We start from the raw sequence: 16,998 nt of genomic DNA, 5'->3' as shown, positions 1-16,998 counted from the left end.
GGCGGAGGTTGGGCTTAACCCTGCAGCTGGGAGGGCTTAGGGCAGACCGCGATGCTGCGACCTCATCTGTTGTAAACTCCGAGGGGCTGATGGACCCGGGTGGGTGGTGACCCACTCTCGGTTGTAGCATTAGCAGGCAGGATTCTAAACAGTTTGGATGAGGAGCCGTTTGGCTGTGATCTGGGAGGTGGCTAACATTGCGAGTTATTCTAGTTACCCTTTCCATCCAGCCTGGCGGAGGCCCTAGGCGGCCCCTCGGGGCTTTAGGCCCGGTCCAGATGGAGTTTCTTTTCCCCTTATTTTTGCCTTCCAGAAGGTGGGAAGAAGTAAACTGGGACGTGTCTTACCTCAGAATAAAGAAGGCCTGTTTTATTTCTTACTAGAAAGTCTCCTAATATGGAGTTTGACGACCTATATGCATCACTAAGTTGTACTTTTATTTTTCTGGTGGAGAACAGAGGACAGATTTAGAGACTCGTTTATTCATCTAAGCCCATCCAGGTTCACGGCTTTCACGTCTTTTATTCCGTAGTAGTCTCAGGCTTAAATAAGGTGGATCATAGGCTTGCTTTTTTTTTTATTTTCTCATAAACGATTTTATTTTATTTTATGTATATGAGTGGTTTGCCTGTGTATATGTTTGAACACAATGACATGCGTGTCTGGTGTCCATGGAGGCCAGAGGAGGGCTAAAAACAAAACCCCAGCCCCCCTTAGGACCAACAAGGGTTCTCAATGACTGGGCCATCTCCCCAGCCCTGGATCTTATTCCTTGCATTCTTTGGTTGTGAATGCAATCATTGTTTTGCTAGACTTCTCCTTGAAACAGTTACTTTCTGGGATTGGGGTTCCCCAACATTGAGATATTTGATCCAGTGGTAAAAATTTTGAGCTCCCTAGACTGAACTGAGTTACTGATTTTGGTTCTGTGTAATTGTGTCAAAGAAAGACGATCAAACTAAATTGGAAGTTAGAAGGTGCTTGCCAAAATTATAATCTGGCCTGTGGTGTTAATGTAGTACCGAAAGGTTTAATCTCAATGATTGTACAGATAGAATGAAGCCATAATCTTGCCAACTACTAAAAACTATTGAAAGGTTTAAATTAGGTCAAGTTGGAATTATGGCCCAGTTACAGTCATAGCATTAGAGTTAGGGTTGTGACCTTTAGATGCAGTAAGCCTGAACTGACTGCCATCTTTTAGATTTTCTTGTGATGTCTTCCTCATGTGACAGCCCTCAGCATTTTCTGTCACTAACAGATTTTTTTTTTTTTTTTTTTTACCTAATGCTGCAGACTAGCAGTGTGAGTTTGTACTGATTGTAGATTCTTTTTATCTAATATACTCATAGGAATCTTAGTGTGTGTATATTGTCTGGTGACTTCTTTAAAAGAAGCCAGTTGTTGAGGACAGACCCTTCTTGCCTATTTTGTTTGTTTTTTGTTGTTTTGGGGGTTTTTTTCTTCACACATGAGCTATCTTGGTCTCCTCTGGTGTCAGATTTTCACAGTAGCCTGAGAACACTGTAGAAGGGTGGGTGTATGGTAAAGAAGTCTGCCTTAACACAGATCCCTGTGTCTACATATGAATTGGGAGAGAGACACCTAGAGTAAGAAGCATTTGAGATGGAGTGTGGTTGTACCGTCTTTAATCCCAGCCCTCAAGAGGCAGAGGATCTCTGAGTTGGCGGCCAACTTGTTCTGTAGAGCCAGTTCCAGGCCAGCCAGGCTACATAGTGAGACTTTGTTTTAAAATAAAATGAATTGAAAACAAGCTGCTATACTTTATGATTAAATCTGTCTAAGGTTCTTGAAGAGGACTAAGAAGACAGGACAGAAGTGAAGTATGAAAAGTGATGGCGTCAACCATCCTGGGGTAATAGATGCCCAGCAATTGCTTTTCCCTAAGTGGAAAGGAGGTACCTGGAAAGATCACTGTAAACTAGTGATCATGTCAATTATCAATAAAGGTATCAAAAGCTGAGTGTTGCCAGGAAGGCATCTAATAATAAAAACCAAGGGCAACAAAAATGGTGACTAGGTAGAGCTCATTCTTAACTCATTACCATCCAAAGGAGAGGACAGCTCCCAGGCCAGAGAAATGGTCCTTGTACAGTGGAACAGCCCCTTTGCTAATCTTGTTACTGGGAGGAAACATGCCCTGTTACAGCTGAGGAGATGGCAAGTTTTGGTCAGCCCCATGAAGTTTGGTTGGAGTGACTCAGCAGCCCCAAGCACACCCAGCTGCTGCCATACTGATAAGTTAAAAGGTGAAGTGCCAGTGTGCTGCCACCGTGAGCTCCTCTCCCAGCAGACATTGCCTGATCGATGTACAACATCCTCATGTAAAACGCCTGTGTGGGGATGAAGGAGAAGCTTCTTAGTTCAGATTTATATACTAAGTCATTGATTTGTTTGTTTGTTTAGTTATTTAGTTTTTGAGACAGGGTCTCACTATGTAGTCCTGGCTGTCTTGGAGCTCTCTGTTACAGACTAGGCTGAACTTAAACTCACAGAAGTGCTTGTTTCTGTCTCCTGAATGCTGGGATCAAAGGTGTGCCCTGGTTTAGATTTATAATAGGGTACGACTCACTTAATGGTTATTAAAACTTGATGTGTTTAGAAGTATAGCTCAGTAGAGCCCTTAGGACCTACCAAATACAAGGCCCTGGATTCAACCCAGGCACCACAAAGAAAATACCCCCCCCCCCCAACAAAACTGCCAAAATAAAAAAAATAAAAACCTGGTATTTGTTGTCGTTTTAATTTTCAAGTAGCTGAAGAGTATTGTGCTGGTCTGGGAGAAAGGTAAGACGCAGGAAGAGATTCTCATTTTATTGCTGTGTGAGGTAAACTGTGTAGTCTCCAGCTAGTCAGAGCCTAGGCCTGTCTATAACTCTATTTCCAGGGGATCTGACACTTATATAGACAGACATGAGGAAAAACACCAATAAAAATAAATAAATAAACCATTTAAAAAGAGGAGGGGATCTGCTTTCCTCGACTCATAGGTTTTTCTGTACCTGACTTAAACACACACACAGATTCACACACACACTCACTCACACTTTCTTTTTCTCTCTCTCTCTCTCTCTCTCTCTCTCTCTCTCTCTCTTCCCCTGGATTCTTGTTTCTTTTGTTGTTGTTTTTTGTTTTGTTTTGTTTTTAGTTTTTGTGACAGTCTCTGTGTGTGGTCTCAGCTGTCCTGGAACTCGCTATGTAGACAAGACAGACCTCAAACTCAGAGATCCTCCTGTGTCTGCCTCCTAAGTATACATATAGGTTGAAGGGGACTGTCCCACCAGGCCCAGTACTGCGTTTTATCACTTTCTTGGAAGCATTTTCTCTGTAATTGATAAGCCCTTTGGATGAATGGATCTTGGCAGTGCTGCCCCATAGAACTGTTTCTACTCTGCAAAGAATTTTTTGCTAAAACAGAATTTTAGTAATTCAAAAAGTTTTCCTCAGTTATCACGAGTTCAATTACTTAAAATAGCTGATGGCTACAGAAATGGCCCAGCAGTTAAGAGTGCTTAACTGCTCTTGCAGAGGACCTAGGTTCAGTTCCCAGCACCACTGTGGTGACTATCTGTAACTCCAGCTCCAGGGGAACCATTGCCATCTGACAGCATAGACATGTAGGCAAAGCGCTCATAAACATAAAATGGGTTAACCAGACAGAGCTGATCCTGTAATCTATCCCACAGTAAAGAACTGTGGACCTACAGAATCCTCCACGTTTTGTTCTTTGCTGAACTTTTTTTTCCTAGGGTCTAAAAGCAGTCATTTGTTTTGTTTTGGTATTTTGTTAATTTTATGTTTTTTGTTATTTAAAGTAAAATAATTTAGGACTGGCATTGTTCACTAGACAGGTATTTTTCTCAGTAAATAATGTCTGAAATACCTTTTCCTGCTACACCTTTAATTCTAGCACTTGGGAAGCAGAAGCAGGAGGATCTCTGAGACTGGCCTGGTCTACAGAGTTGAGTTCTAGGACAGCCAGGGCTACATGGATCCTAGCTCCCCCTCCCCCAATCCTTTTACAGTTTATATTTTGCAGCATTTTTTAAATAATAAATTTACAATAGTTAAATAGGAGTTTCTTTCTGTGGTCTCTGATCAGTTTCACTGTTGATTTTTAAAATATATTTAATTGTTGTGTGTGTGGTGGTCAGAGAGCAACTTGTGAGAGTCCGTTTTCTTCTCCCACCACGTGGGGCCTGAGTTGGAATCCAGGTTGTCAGGCTTGGCGTGAGCACCTTTACCTGCTGAGCCCTCTCACCAAGCCCTGGTGAGTTTTAGTAGCTGGAACACCAGTAGTTGGTTGCCTTCTGGGCAGCCTCTACAGCAGCACTGCTGCAGTTTCATCCGCCGTAGGCAGAGAACTAGAGACTCAGGCATAGGAAGTGGTTCTGGGTGTCAAGTCTCCAGCACACCCATGAGTTTAGTGCTATGCATAGGCTGCATTGCTTGAATAAAAGAGAACAGCCATTCACCCAATGTTTGCCTTTGCTGTCAGAGGGATAGGTGCGCATGGAAATAGTTAGAGGACCCTGTACTTGAGCAGCAGGCCTTTGTGTGGTAACTGTGGTTATGCGTGAGCAGTTACGCACTCAGTGTACATTGGGGATTGTGGATTCCCACAGTATATTTCTACAGGGCCTGGTGAAGATTGGAGTGACTACAGCAGCAGTAGCTGCAGGACTGCAGCCGGCCTCTTGTGAATATGCTTAGCACATTGGTTTGGCAGGACAGCCTATGAAGAAGCTGGTCTCAGTACTGAAGGTGGTGTAGGAGCAGCTAGGAACTAGCCTTGGGCACATCATGTGATGGGTGAGGCCTCGAACTCTGAGTGGTCCAGTGAGTACTTGGTCTTAGTTGAGCAATTTGGCCTAGAGGTAGTGGGCAGCATGGCTGAGTCTGAGCTAGCTGTGTGAAGTAACCTGAAGGAGGTGCTGGCTGTCAGTTGGCCACAGGGTCGGCACAGCTTGTCCGTTTGCCATTCTCTGCATATACTGGTTGTGGTGAGGCTGGCACTCTGCTGAGCCAGAGCTGTCTGTGGTCACCTGAGTTGAGCTGCAGTGAAGAGGCTGCTGTCCAGCATAGTGATAGGAAGTCTAAGGCTGCCTCTGAAGCTCAGTGTTGCCTTGGGTGGCTTCAGATGTGTGGATTCACTTGCCTCCGCTTCTTGCTTGCCACTATGCCCAGCAGTAACTGGATTTTTTTTTTTTTTTATTTTTAATTTATTTAGCTTTTTTGAGACAGCCTTACCCTTGCTGGCCTGAAACTAACTATACAGAACAGACCTTGAATTTGCAGTGATCCCCTTGCCTCTGCTTCCTGAGTTCTGGGATTAGAAATGCAAGCTATTGTGCACGGCAGAATGAGGATTTTAAATTTTACCTTTCTTAAATTTAAGTGGCTACATTAGTGGTGGCTGCCATATTGAGCAGGGTATTCCAGGCAGTTCATTTTAGAGCTAACTACTACTCCTCTCATTCGTTCCTGTTTTCTAGTTTGAGATTAAGAATCCTTCTGATTGCACCTAGTTCTTGTAGACAAGCTAAGTACACACTGTCACACGGAGAGCACTTGCTGGAGGAAGGTGTGATTTATCTCCCCTGTAACCTGGCAGTTTTAACCAGCGTGTGTTGCTGCTCAGTGACAGCTCAGGGCAGTGATGCTCCAGCGCTGTGATGTAGTCTGAGCTTTTCCAGCCATGGTTCAGAAAAGTGATAGCTACCCCTACTTCCCATCCCGCCGCCATAGGAACCTCTCACCAACCTGTGTGCTCCCTTGCTGTGCCATCCTGCGTGTATTTTGGGGCACTGCTCTGTGGAACTCGGAGTTGAGTGGGGATTTGGAATTTTAATTTTTGGGGATATGGCAAGTGGAAACTGGGTTGGGAAGCTTCATAGTTATCCTCCTGCTGTTACTCTGACCCTAGCAGGCTTTGGAAACAGCAGCCTTTCCCTGTTAGGCTTGGCCTGGCTGTCTGTCTCTGTATGGTGCCAGTGCTGGTATACTTAATATTTTTCCTATTGGTGTGTTATGGATTAATCTTTTAGGAAAGAGGGTAAATTTTTCTATGTTGTCATGGTTTATATTGAAATGTCTGCAAGCTCCATAGCTGGTTATTTTTTCTCTTTGTTTTTAAATTTCAGAAAAAGGAGAAGAAATGGCAGTGATGATGACAACCACCCTCCTCCACAGACCAAAAGGAGCAGTAGGAACCCCATCTTCCAGGACTCCTGGGACACAGAGGTAGGCAGGCAGAGTGGCCACGGGCACCGCCGCATGCGCAGTTGGAGCTTACGTGTTCAAAGAATACCTCTCCTTCCTTGACTGTGGTGGCCTCCACTTCACTTGTTACTTACTAGTCTCCTTATTTCTAGGCAGGCTTTTGATGTGCAGTACTCCCTGGCCTGGAACTCAGTCTGTAAACCTGGTTGGCCTCAAGTGTGTGGCGTTTCTCCTTATTGCTGGGCTGTGGCTAAGTGCTGGCACAGCAGGCCTTTAATTCCCTTCTTGAATCAAAGCTTCTTTGAGGAAGGTGGGCGCTCTCTCTCTCTCTCTCTCTCTCTCTCTCTCTCTCTCTCTCTCTCTCTCTCTCAAAATCTTACAATGGTTTCATGGACTTTGAGTCCTTTAATTTTATATTTCTACCACTAGCCCATTTCTTGATGGTTTATAAAGTATGATTATCTCCAAGGGTGACATTTTGTTGCTTATATTCAGTAGCAGTTCTAGGCGGCAGAATGTGTACAGTGTGTGTACACAGATCCCTTTTAAAGAGGTTTTATTCTGCAGTGTGTTCTAGAACGTGTTCTTCCTAAGGAGAGAAGGCAAGAGAGTGAAGTGGAGATGGGGGTGCACTCAGTTCCAGAAACCATGCCCTGCTTTGGGGGATATTTTTAGTGCGGGTGGAAATCAATAAGGGAGGGACAGAGCTAAATGTTGAAGAGCTGAGGGTGGGTCTTGCTCTCTACACATCTTGTCTCCTAACAGTTGCTGTGTGGCAGCTGGGTCCTCACACACACTCCAACAATCCTGCTGTACTTGGTTCCCACTAATAGGATTTACCTGCTATCTAGGTTTGCACCACCAATCCAGTCGTTTCAGTGCCAGTTAATGACCAGGACTAGAGTGTGTCTGCCGTGTGTAGACTTGGCTTCTGATAGCATCTTGCACCTCTAAAAGTCTAAGTCTGCTCTTTTTGCTTTTAAGTATTTAGCCAAAAAATAGGTGAGCTTTAGTTTAATGGGATGGTTGGAGGAATCCCAGGGATGAAGAAAGTAGCAATCAGAGATGCCATCTGCATCTTAGAGCTGAAGCAGTAACCGCCATGAACTTGTGACCATGCTGTCTGTGGCTTTGATGCTTGAGAACAGGATAAAAATGTCTTTTTTTTTTTAACTTGAAGATATCTGTTTTCTTTCTAAAAATTGAAAAATTATATTTACTTACTTTCATTTGTATGTGCTTGTGTTCTGTTGGGCACTGTGGTGAGAGCCCTGGATGACCTACACAGAGGCAATGTTTTCCTTTTTCTGACTGGGTGGGGCTTGAGAATCAAATCAGTTGTCAGACTTGGGCAAGGAAGTACCTTTGCCTGCTGTCTCACTGGATCTGGCTTTGCCTTTTTTTTTTTTTTAATTTTTTATTTATGCATATGTATATGTGCCTACATGAGTGTATGTGTGCTACATGCTTGGAAGTGTCTGCAGAGGCCGCAACAAACTAGCTCTCCTAAAACCAGATAAGAGTGCTTCTGAGCTACCTGGTATAGATAGATGGCGGGGAACCGAAACCTGGGTTCTCAGTCCTCTCAAGGCAATAAGCATTCTCAGGTGCTGGGCCATGCCTTAAGCCCCTCTGCTTTATTTTAAGCGCACATGTTTTAGTATTAGGGTTTTTGTTTTGTTGTGAGTTTTTGTTTTTCTTTTTTCTTTTTTGGTACTGGTGGATAGGGTTTCCCTGTGTAATTGTTAACTTGGAACTTAGCGTGTAGACCAGGTGGGCCTTGAACTTGAAGAGATTTACCTGCCTTTGTCTCCAAAGTGTGTGGTTAAAAGTATGTACCACTACATGAGGCTTTATCGTTTGTTGTTGCTTGTTTCATTTTGTTTTGTTTTTCAAGACAGGGTTTCTCTCTAACAGCCCTGACTTTCCTGGAACTTGCTTTGTAGACCAAGCTGGCCTTGAACTCACTGAGATCAATCTGCCTCTGCCTCCTGAGTGTTGGAATTAAAGGTGTGCATCACCATTACTTGTGGTATAAGTACACACCAGAAGAGAGCATCGGATCCCATTACAGATGGTTGTGAGCTACATGTGGTTGCTAGGATTTGAACTCAGGACCTCTGGAAGAGCAGTCAGTGCTTTTAACCATTGAGCCAGCTCTCCAGCCCATTCCTGGGTGTTTCTTGAAATATTAAAATAATTTAGAGTTCCTTTTCTGGTAGCTTGTTTTCATTTGGAAGGCATTTGTTTAATATCACTACCTAAGATGAACTTCTAAGGCTTACTCTCTTCTGCCTTAGGTAATAGTTGGCCACTCCCGGAAATCACTTGTGGCATTGACTCACCTGCAGCTGCTACACTGGATCACAGGCTTTGTTGTCGGAAAGCTGGAGGTAGCAGACGCCTCTGCCTTGATATTCTGAGTGAAGGGCTGTGAGGCCAGACTTAGAGACTTGCTCTGCAGGGAGAGGCTTTGCTCTGCATTTTCTTCCTCTCATTTTAGTAGGCCCTTTGCACGCAGGTGGAGAAATTGGGCCACAGAAAAATAGCATGGCTGCTGGGCAGTAGAAGAGGCCTTGCGCCGTAGCTCCTGGCCTTAGACCCACTCATCCCCAACTGGAATGAACTGCTTTCAGATGACAGATGCCAGTTCAGATGGGCTTTGCTAAATATAGCCAGGAGCAGCCAGCTCTTAGGCTTCTCTGCAGTCACAGAAGCAGAATTCCTTCACCTGGAAAAATTCCCAAGTAAATAGTATGATATGGTAGGAATGCAGGGTGAGGGGTTGACAAGGAAAAGCAAAGAGATTGGGATTTTTTTCCTTTCAAAATCCTTAATTAGTATTTGAGGACTTGAATTTTAACTCCAGTGACTTAGAGAGTTAACGACTTAAGCTTTAGGATTCTCCTCCGTCTGCTGTGTGGATCATGTGTACATGCATGGATGCCTAAGGCTGAGGTGGTTTTCTTCCACTGCTGTCCACTTGGTGTTAACTTGAAAAGTTATTATTTGTACGAATGATGTGCATGTCATGCTGCATGTTTGGAAGTCAGAGGACAACTTAGTGGTGACGACTCTCCTTCTACCTTTACATGGGTTCTGGGGCTCAAACTGGGCTGGCCAGGCCGGCACAGCAGGCACCTTCACCCACTGAGCCATCTTGCTGGCGCTCCACCTTATTTTTTGAGTCAGAATCTTAGCGAACCTGCAGCTTGCCATGTTGGCTAAATTGGCTGGACAGCAAGCCCTCAGGTTCCTCCTGTCTCCACCTCCTCAGAGTCGTCACCTGGGATTACAGATGCCACTGTGCCCAGAGTGTGATGTGGGTGCTGGGATACACACTGGGTCTTCAGGCTCACACAGCAGGCACTTTGCCAACTGAGCCATTCCCCTAGCCCCTGATCCTCTTTTTAAATTGAGGTGTAGTTTGCTAGTGTAAGAATAGTTTTTAACCATTCTTAATGAGCCCAAATAGCACCTAAGTCAGGCATGCCTCTCTCTTCAGTGAGCAAAACAGGAAGTGACTTATTAACTTGTATTATTCTTTATATGAATCCTGTATAAAGACAACTGTGTTTTCTTTTTCACTCAACCTTTCTTTCCTTCCTTTTAATGGTGTATTTATTTTATGTAAATGTTTTATATGCATGTTTTGCCTTTGTATATGTGCATCACATGTGTCTCTGGTGCCCAGGAAGGTCAGAAGAAGGCATTGGAATCCTTGGAACCGGAGTTTGAATGGTTTCGAGCCACCATGGAGATGCAGGGAACTGGACCTTGGTCCTCTGTGAGAGTAACTAGTACTTTTACCTTCCGAGCGCCTCCAGCTGTCTCTTCTAGAGGATGCACTGAGACTGGTAAAGATGGACTAGATTAGGCAGGTGGAGTGGCTTGTCTAATTCCAGCACTTGGGAGGCTGAGGCAGGAGGGTCACCCTTAGTTTGAGACCAACCATTGGGGTGGTAATTCTTGGCCAGTCAAGGTATAAGTGTAAGAGCCTGTGTCAGACTTAGGAAGGAAGCAGTTTTATTTCACAGGAGCTGCTCTCGCTGCCTTGAGCTGTACTGAACACATGGAGGAGTGATGCTCTCTGGGTGTACTTAGTGTCGACAAGTTGCACTAGATGCTCCCATGCAAACCTGCCTTCCCGAGTACAAAGTACCTCCCTCCCCAATGTTTGCCATCACTGTGAGGAAACAAGTGGCTTTCATAAAGCAGCCCGTGCCCTCTTGTCTTCACAATAGGAAGGAATTCTGATGCTGACATGGATCCATGAGAATGTTGTTAGTGAGAGTCTAAAGGGTGCCCAAAATAACAAGTGGGGGTGCCCAGATGTTCAAGGTCAAGAGTGTGCACCCACTGCCATAACTGAGGAGGGCTGGCTGTTGAGCGACAGTGGGAACGTGTACAGCATTTGTCACTTTATCCACTAGCTCACTCACTGAGTCATTCGTTTCCAGGTAGGATTGGACCCAGGGCCTTGCGTGTGCCTGGCAATGCTCTAGTGCTAAGCTACATCCCTGGCATAGCTTAGCATAATCTCCTTAAAAGATGCCTTTAACTTTCATTTTATGTTGGAGTGTTTTGCTTGCATACATGTCTGTGTACATGTGGTATAGAGGTCACTTTGCCAGGCTTCCCCGGAACTAGAGTTGCAGAAGGTTGTGAGCTACCATGTGGGCGCTGGGAATTGAAACCCCAGTTCTCTGCCACAGCAGCTTTTTTTTTTTCCTCCTTTTTTTCTCTTTTTTTTCTTTTTTTCGGAGCTGGGGACCGAACCCAGGGCCTTGGCTTTCTAGGCAAGCGCTCTACCACTGAGCTAAATCCCCAACCCCTCAGCCAGTGCTTTTAACTGCTGAGCTACCTCTCCAGCTCCAGGTTGGGCTTACTTTTAATATTAAAGTGCTCGTTTGATTTTAAGTTAGATTTATTGGGTGATTTCTTTTGCATTTATTTATTGTCTGTTCAGTGTGTCTGTGTCTAGGTCAGAGGCCAACTGGGAGCTTCCTCTCCCCACCATGTGGGAATCATCTCTTTGGTCATGCTTTGTTTTTCTAAGACAGGATTTCAGTTCAGATCTCTGAGACAGACATGTCTCAGAGACAGCCATGCTGACCTGGAATTCACTGTGTAGCTCAGCCTACCCTTGAGCTTGTTTTTTGTGATCCTACCTCCACTTCCTAAGTGCTGGGGTTGCAGGCATGAGCCCCAGGCCAGCTAAAACTCACACTTTTTCTCTATCTTGAATCTTTTGTAGGGTAGCAGGTTCATGCCAAAACCCAGAACTGTTTGAGTAGCTCTTGGGTGAGGAACTAGGACTGTTGTTTATAACTCTGTGGTAAAGGTATTTTGAAAATTACCCTTTTTTGGGGTAGGGGGATAGAATCTTGGGATAGCCACGGCTGCCCTTAGACTTCTGATGGTGTTGCCTTTCCTCTCTGATGTGGATTACAGGAGTGCGTCATATTGTGCATGGGCGTTTTCTTTGTAGGTTCATAGAAAGTGAAAGCATTGGTGAATGTGGAGATAGGGATAAAGAGAAGCTAAGGCCTAAAGATTAAAATGCTTTTTCTAGATGGATGGAGTGGCAGGGCATAGGTAACACACCATTAATCTCAACACCTAGAAGGCAGAGGCAGGCAGATCTCTGAGTTCAAGGACAGCCTGGTCTACATAGTGAGCTCCAGGATAGCCAGGGCTGCATAGCACGACCCTATCTTTAATGTATGGGTGTTCTGCTGCATATACATCTGCAGGCCAGAAGAGGGCATCACATTCCCTTAGAGGACGCTTGTGAGCCACCATGGGGTGCCAGGGAATTGAACTCAGGACCTCTGGAAGAGCCGCCAGTGCTCTTAACCTCTGAGCCATCTCTCCAGCCCAGACCCTGTCTTAAAAAACAAAGCAAAACCAACCAACCAGTAAAAACCATAATATACCCTTCCTTTCTTCCTTCCCTCCTTCCTTCTCCTTGCTTGCTTCCCTCCTTCCCTCCCTCCCTCCCTCCCTTCCTTTTGTGATAGAGGGGGGAAAGCATGTTGTAGATGATAAATATACTCACATTCTGGTTTGGATTATTTTAGTTAGCATATGTTAATTATACATAATAGACTTCATGTGGCATTTTCACATGTACACATAAGGTATTTTCACATGTACACATAAGGTCTTTATCCCAACCTTTCTCTCAGAACATCCCCTACTTTTCTGTCTTCATTTATTATTTGGTTTACTATTTTCGATGGTTACTTAGGGTTGCTTAACTTTTAAATATTACCTTTATTTACACAGAACAGTGAACACTTATGGAAGTTTGTTTTCTCTTTACACTGTATGGGTCCTGGCTGTTGAACTCAGGCTGTCTGGCATGGCAATAAGTACCTTTACTCCTGAGCCCGTCGGAGCTTGCCCAGGTCTTGCACCAGTAAGCACTGCTCCTGTGAGATCAAAACTGCACAGACACTGCCACACTCAGAAACATGTACTCACTCACTGTACTTCCTCTGGCTCCTCCTTTCCTTCCCAGTTTCTAAGATGTGAGGGAAGAGGTGGTATAGGCATCCTGTGTGTGACTGAGGGATCCTTGAGGCGTTGCCACTTGCCTACAGCAGATTTCCATGAACCAGTCTGTAATAGCATGATGGAGGTTGGCGCTAGGTGGCCATGTCATGTCCATTTAGCTTCCCCATCAAGGTGTAGAACCTCCCCAGCCTCCAGCAGTGGAAGGTGTGGATGGTACCTATTTAGTCCTTCCCTAAGGGTAGGTCTCAGACAGCTGTGGGGTTGATTTCCTCATCACTGCTATTGGCAGCAGTGTGTGCTTCTTGCCTGGCATGGAGGGGCCACAGCCCAGTAAGACTTGACAACAGTTCTCCCTCAGCAGCCTGAGCAGCACCATTTAACAGTGTGTGAGCTAGCCATCAGGGAGGAAGCACCATCCTTGTTTTAGCTTGATGTCTCTCTGTCCTGTAATTGTTTCTTGAGAGTTTTATAGCTGAGGTGGCCCAGGCTAGCCTTAAACTCCAGATCTTCCTACTTTTATCTCCAGAGTGCTGGGATTACAGGCATGTACTGCCATGCCTGGCCTAGTTTTGATTTTATGAAGCAGAGAGACTCCACAATTAATATGCTTGCTTGGGCAGCTTTCTAAAGCTTATGAGTGGAAAACAGTATTTAGAGGTGTTTAGTTTCTGCTGTGCTGTAAAGGCGTTATCGTTTAAACTAACTTCACAGCCCGGTAAAACCTACCCAGGGGAACAGCGGTTCTTCATCTCTGGTGAGGAATTTGAGAAAACAAAGATGGCCTTCTTTAGTGTATTCATTCCTCTGCTTTGCAGCTCCTGCATCATGCCTTCTTCCTGCCTGTCACAGCTTGCCAGGTTCCCAGGGGCCATTGATGGTTTTCCAGTTCATGGTCTGAACATGGTTCTCTTCTGATCTGCACCCCCTCTTTCCTAACTCACCCATCTGCAGCTTTCTCTTCCCCTTCCCTATCCCCACCTGCCCTGCTTGTCTATAGCCTGTGTTGTTTTTTCAGGAACATTCCCTTCCTCTCCTTGCTTGGCTTCATTGTTGACTCAGCTAAAACTTGCAGGTAGTGAGCAGAGTGGTGTTGATATTCAGCAAGTGTTTCCTGATCCCTGCTGTCCTTTCTGCTGTCCTGTGTCCTTAGTCAGCTGGGTATGCCCATCTCCCTCTGGAGCTCTGCAGCCTCACTCTGGGTTGTGACATACACCTTCAACATTTCTAGTCCCTGTGTCTGCTTCCCGCTCAGCCTTATGAGGAAACCTCAGTGGACCTTTTTTCTGCATCTTCACCACATGCAGATCCTTGGGATCCTAACTTACGATTCTAACTAGAGCATGACTCCAATACTCAGAACTCTGCTGGTGCCTCAGAGGCTCTTGTATCTGGCTATGACCTCTTTCTGTGTTCTATGGTTCACCGGCCCATGACACAGTCCAGCCATACCACAGTGGGAACTTGTCACCCTCAAGACACTTTTTCCATTTGTTCTTTGAGTATGCTGGTTCTCCTGGTTTGTTATTTCCTGCCTATTCGAAGTTTAGCTTATAGACTAATAACTACCCTTAGAATCCTCTCCCATGTTTACCCAGCATGCACTGCTGCATTTCTCTCCTGGCAATAGTCTTAGACTCTGGTTATCTGTGGATGCATTACCACCATTTTCCCGACTGCACTTAGTAAATGTTTACCAAGTGCCTGAGCAGCTCTGGTGACAGCCTTATAGCGGACACACATGTCTGTTTACATAGCAGACAGGGATGAGAGCAACTAGTGGTCTGGCAAATACATCAGAAGCTCACAAGGGACTCCACAATTTCTACCAAGGACAGTGCCCTTCTGGCTGCATGGTGCTGCCAGCGGTTATGAGGATATAATGGTTGCCTGTACTTGAGACCCCTTTTCTTCAGGTTTTCAAAACCAGGGCTCTTCAGACTGGCCAGTGCTTTCCTGAGGGTGTAATTGGCAAAAGGCAGGCACCAGTTTTGGTAACAATTTAGTGTCTTTCAAACACAGGCGTAACAAGGATAGTTCACCCTTGCAGCCTTGGTACCAAAAGTTAGCGTCACCCAGTGAGAGGAGCTTGGTCAGTCCTTGCCCATTTCATATTTTCAGACTGGGAGGGAATCTTGCTTTTCATCTGTGGCTGGGAGGGCAGCGGGGGCAGACAGCACAGGCGACTTGGTACTTGTGCTCAGAGACTGGCAATGCAGCTACAGATGGCTTCCAGGTGGGGCTTTGCAGCACTTGTCCCATTTCCTCTTCTGGAACATTAAAGGATGGAAGACCTTGATGAGAGGCATCTCCTGGAGGAGTATTCCAGCCAGCAAGCCTTCCAGTCCTTGGTGGTTAGGGAGGTGAAACGGTTTCCTAAAATCTCATTAGCAGGTCAGTAGCTCTTTCAGTCTCAGTCTTGAAGCTGGAAGTAACTAAAGACCGTACTCTGTCGTAGTGACATTCTCTACCTGTGGCTATTTTTCCCCCTCTAAGTTTATTTTTTGAGTAAACTCTTTTAAGAAAATAAAATAACTGGGTCTGGAGAGATGACTGAATGCTGCTTACTGCTGTTTCAGCCCTGGTCAGTTCCCAGCACCAACATGGCAGCTGCAAACCATCTGTAACTCCACTCCCAGGGCATCAGATGCCCTCTGCTGGCCTCCTGGCTTTGCATGAATGTTGTGCACACAAGCACACATGCACACACACACGCATGCATGCATGCACCCATGAAGAATTTTTAAAAAGGAAAATAAAGTAGTTAAATAATGTAGAAAATCTAATTCTAAATGCTTTGCCACCTGTGTCTTCCAGACTTTTGATTTCATAGTATGTATATAATAGTTTGTTTTTAAACTAAAATATTTCTATTAATTCTTTCAGAATTTTCTGCAGTTGGGTTTGATCTCCACCTTCTCACAGATCTGCCCCCACTTCCCTAGCCACCCAGCTTTGTGTCCTCTCTTTAAAAACTCAGAGTCCAAATGTGCTGCCCCTTTGGGTGTGGGGGAAAAGAAGCTACTTTTAAAAGAAGTTTTATTATACTTATTGTGTATGTGTAAAGAACAACTTTTGGGGGATATCCCTGTCCGTGGAGGCATGAGGGAGAAGCGTTATGCATGCCAGGGCAGCCTGTGCCACACAGTGGGACAGCTGCTCAGGAAACCCCAGTGGGACCAGTGAGTTAAATAACTTCTTTTAAAAAGCTGGAGAGCTCCTCTGACCTGTTAATGAACTTTCATCTTTTCTGAAGAGAGTCATTTTGGCTATTATAGTTTGAACTACATATAATTTGGCATGCAAATTTGACTAAAGACTGATTCTAGTCTTGCCTTAATTTTCAGGAAGTGCCTGTAACAAAAAACAGTGAAGGAAGCAGACTGAGAGGAAATAGCCCTCTGTGGGTAGGTTTTTATCCAGGGTGGTGGTCTATCTAAATATTCATGACCTTCTTAAAGTGTAGGCAGCCATTCCAGGATGTTAAGGTAGCTTAGAAAAGGCCTTTGTACACTTTGTTTTGCTTTGAGTTAAGACTTAAGGAAATTAACTCCAGCCATTCCTGCCACCTGACTTCCTTAGAATCCTTTTCTGAATTGTATTTTTAATGGCATAGACACTTCCTGTGATCACTAGGTATGTGCCTGTGTGAGACAGTTCAAGTCACCTACGGACAAGTGGGTTTCAGGTGCACCAATGGCCGCTTCTGAGCAAAGGCATTTTGCTGTTTCAGATGATTGATTACATATATGTTAGTACACAGAGCTAGGACTTAATAGTCACTTTGAAAGTATAGATCTGGAAGCTTTTATAAATCTGTGCTTATAATGGAAATATATAATGGCTTTACAGAAAAAGTGATAGAGGATAGGGAAAAGTGTCTGTAATCTTCCCATTTTAACTATTTGGTCTGTTTTCTTTCCAGTCTCTTCTCTCGTGGGTAGACTTTACACAGTTGTAAACATTTCAAAGCAAATGCCTTTGTAACGGGTACATATATTGGATATAGCAAAGGGCCAAATTTCAGACAAAACTGTAAACCAGCTCAGGGTTGCACCCCTTCCTTAGTTTTTAATTCCTTCCCAGAAAAAGGAGAGGCAGCTGTAATCCTAGTGTCAAAGGGCAGACATATCTCTGTGTGCCTTGCTTTGATGAGGTTTCTGAGTAGCTTCTTTTAAGACGAGTGAATGTTAAGTCATGCTCATTAGAGGACACATGGTGCTTACTTGGGCACAC

At 44.7% G+C, this 16,998-nt stretch overlaps 1 protein-coding gene across 16 annotated transcripts in view; it reads left to right on the top strand.

Annotated features, from left to right (window-relative positions):
- The window catches only part of Vcf1 (VCP nuclear cofactor family member 1), a 20,828-nt gene that overhangs the window by 698 nt on the left and 3,132 nt on the right, over nucleotides 1–16,998 (top strand). For 3 of the 16 annotated variants that reach the window (XM_087574095.1, XM_087574096.1, XM_087574104.1), the window contains exons 2-4: nucleotides 6,165–6,264; nucleotides 8,544–8,636; nucleotides 9,938–10,100. In XM_087574095.1, the coding sequence (XP_087430221.1) occupies nucleotides 6,165–6,264; nucleotides 8,544–8,636; nucleotides 9,938–10,100 (356 nt within the window). 16 annotated transcript variants of the gene reach the window in all.

This window comes from Rattus norvegicus, chromosome 10 (genome assembly GCF_021556685.1).
Source record: "Rattus norvegicus strain SHRSP/BbbUtx chromosome 10, alternate assembly SHRSP_T2T, whole genome shotgun sequence".
Classification (NCBI taxonomy): domain Eukaryota; kingdom Metazoa; phylum Chordata; class Mammalia; order Rodentia; family Muridae; genus Rattus; species Rattus norvegicus.
The sequence above is the reverse complement of the archived record's forward strand: the minus strand, read 5'-3'. Positions and strand labels throughout refer to the sequence as shown.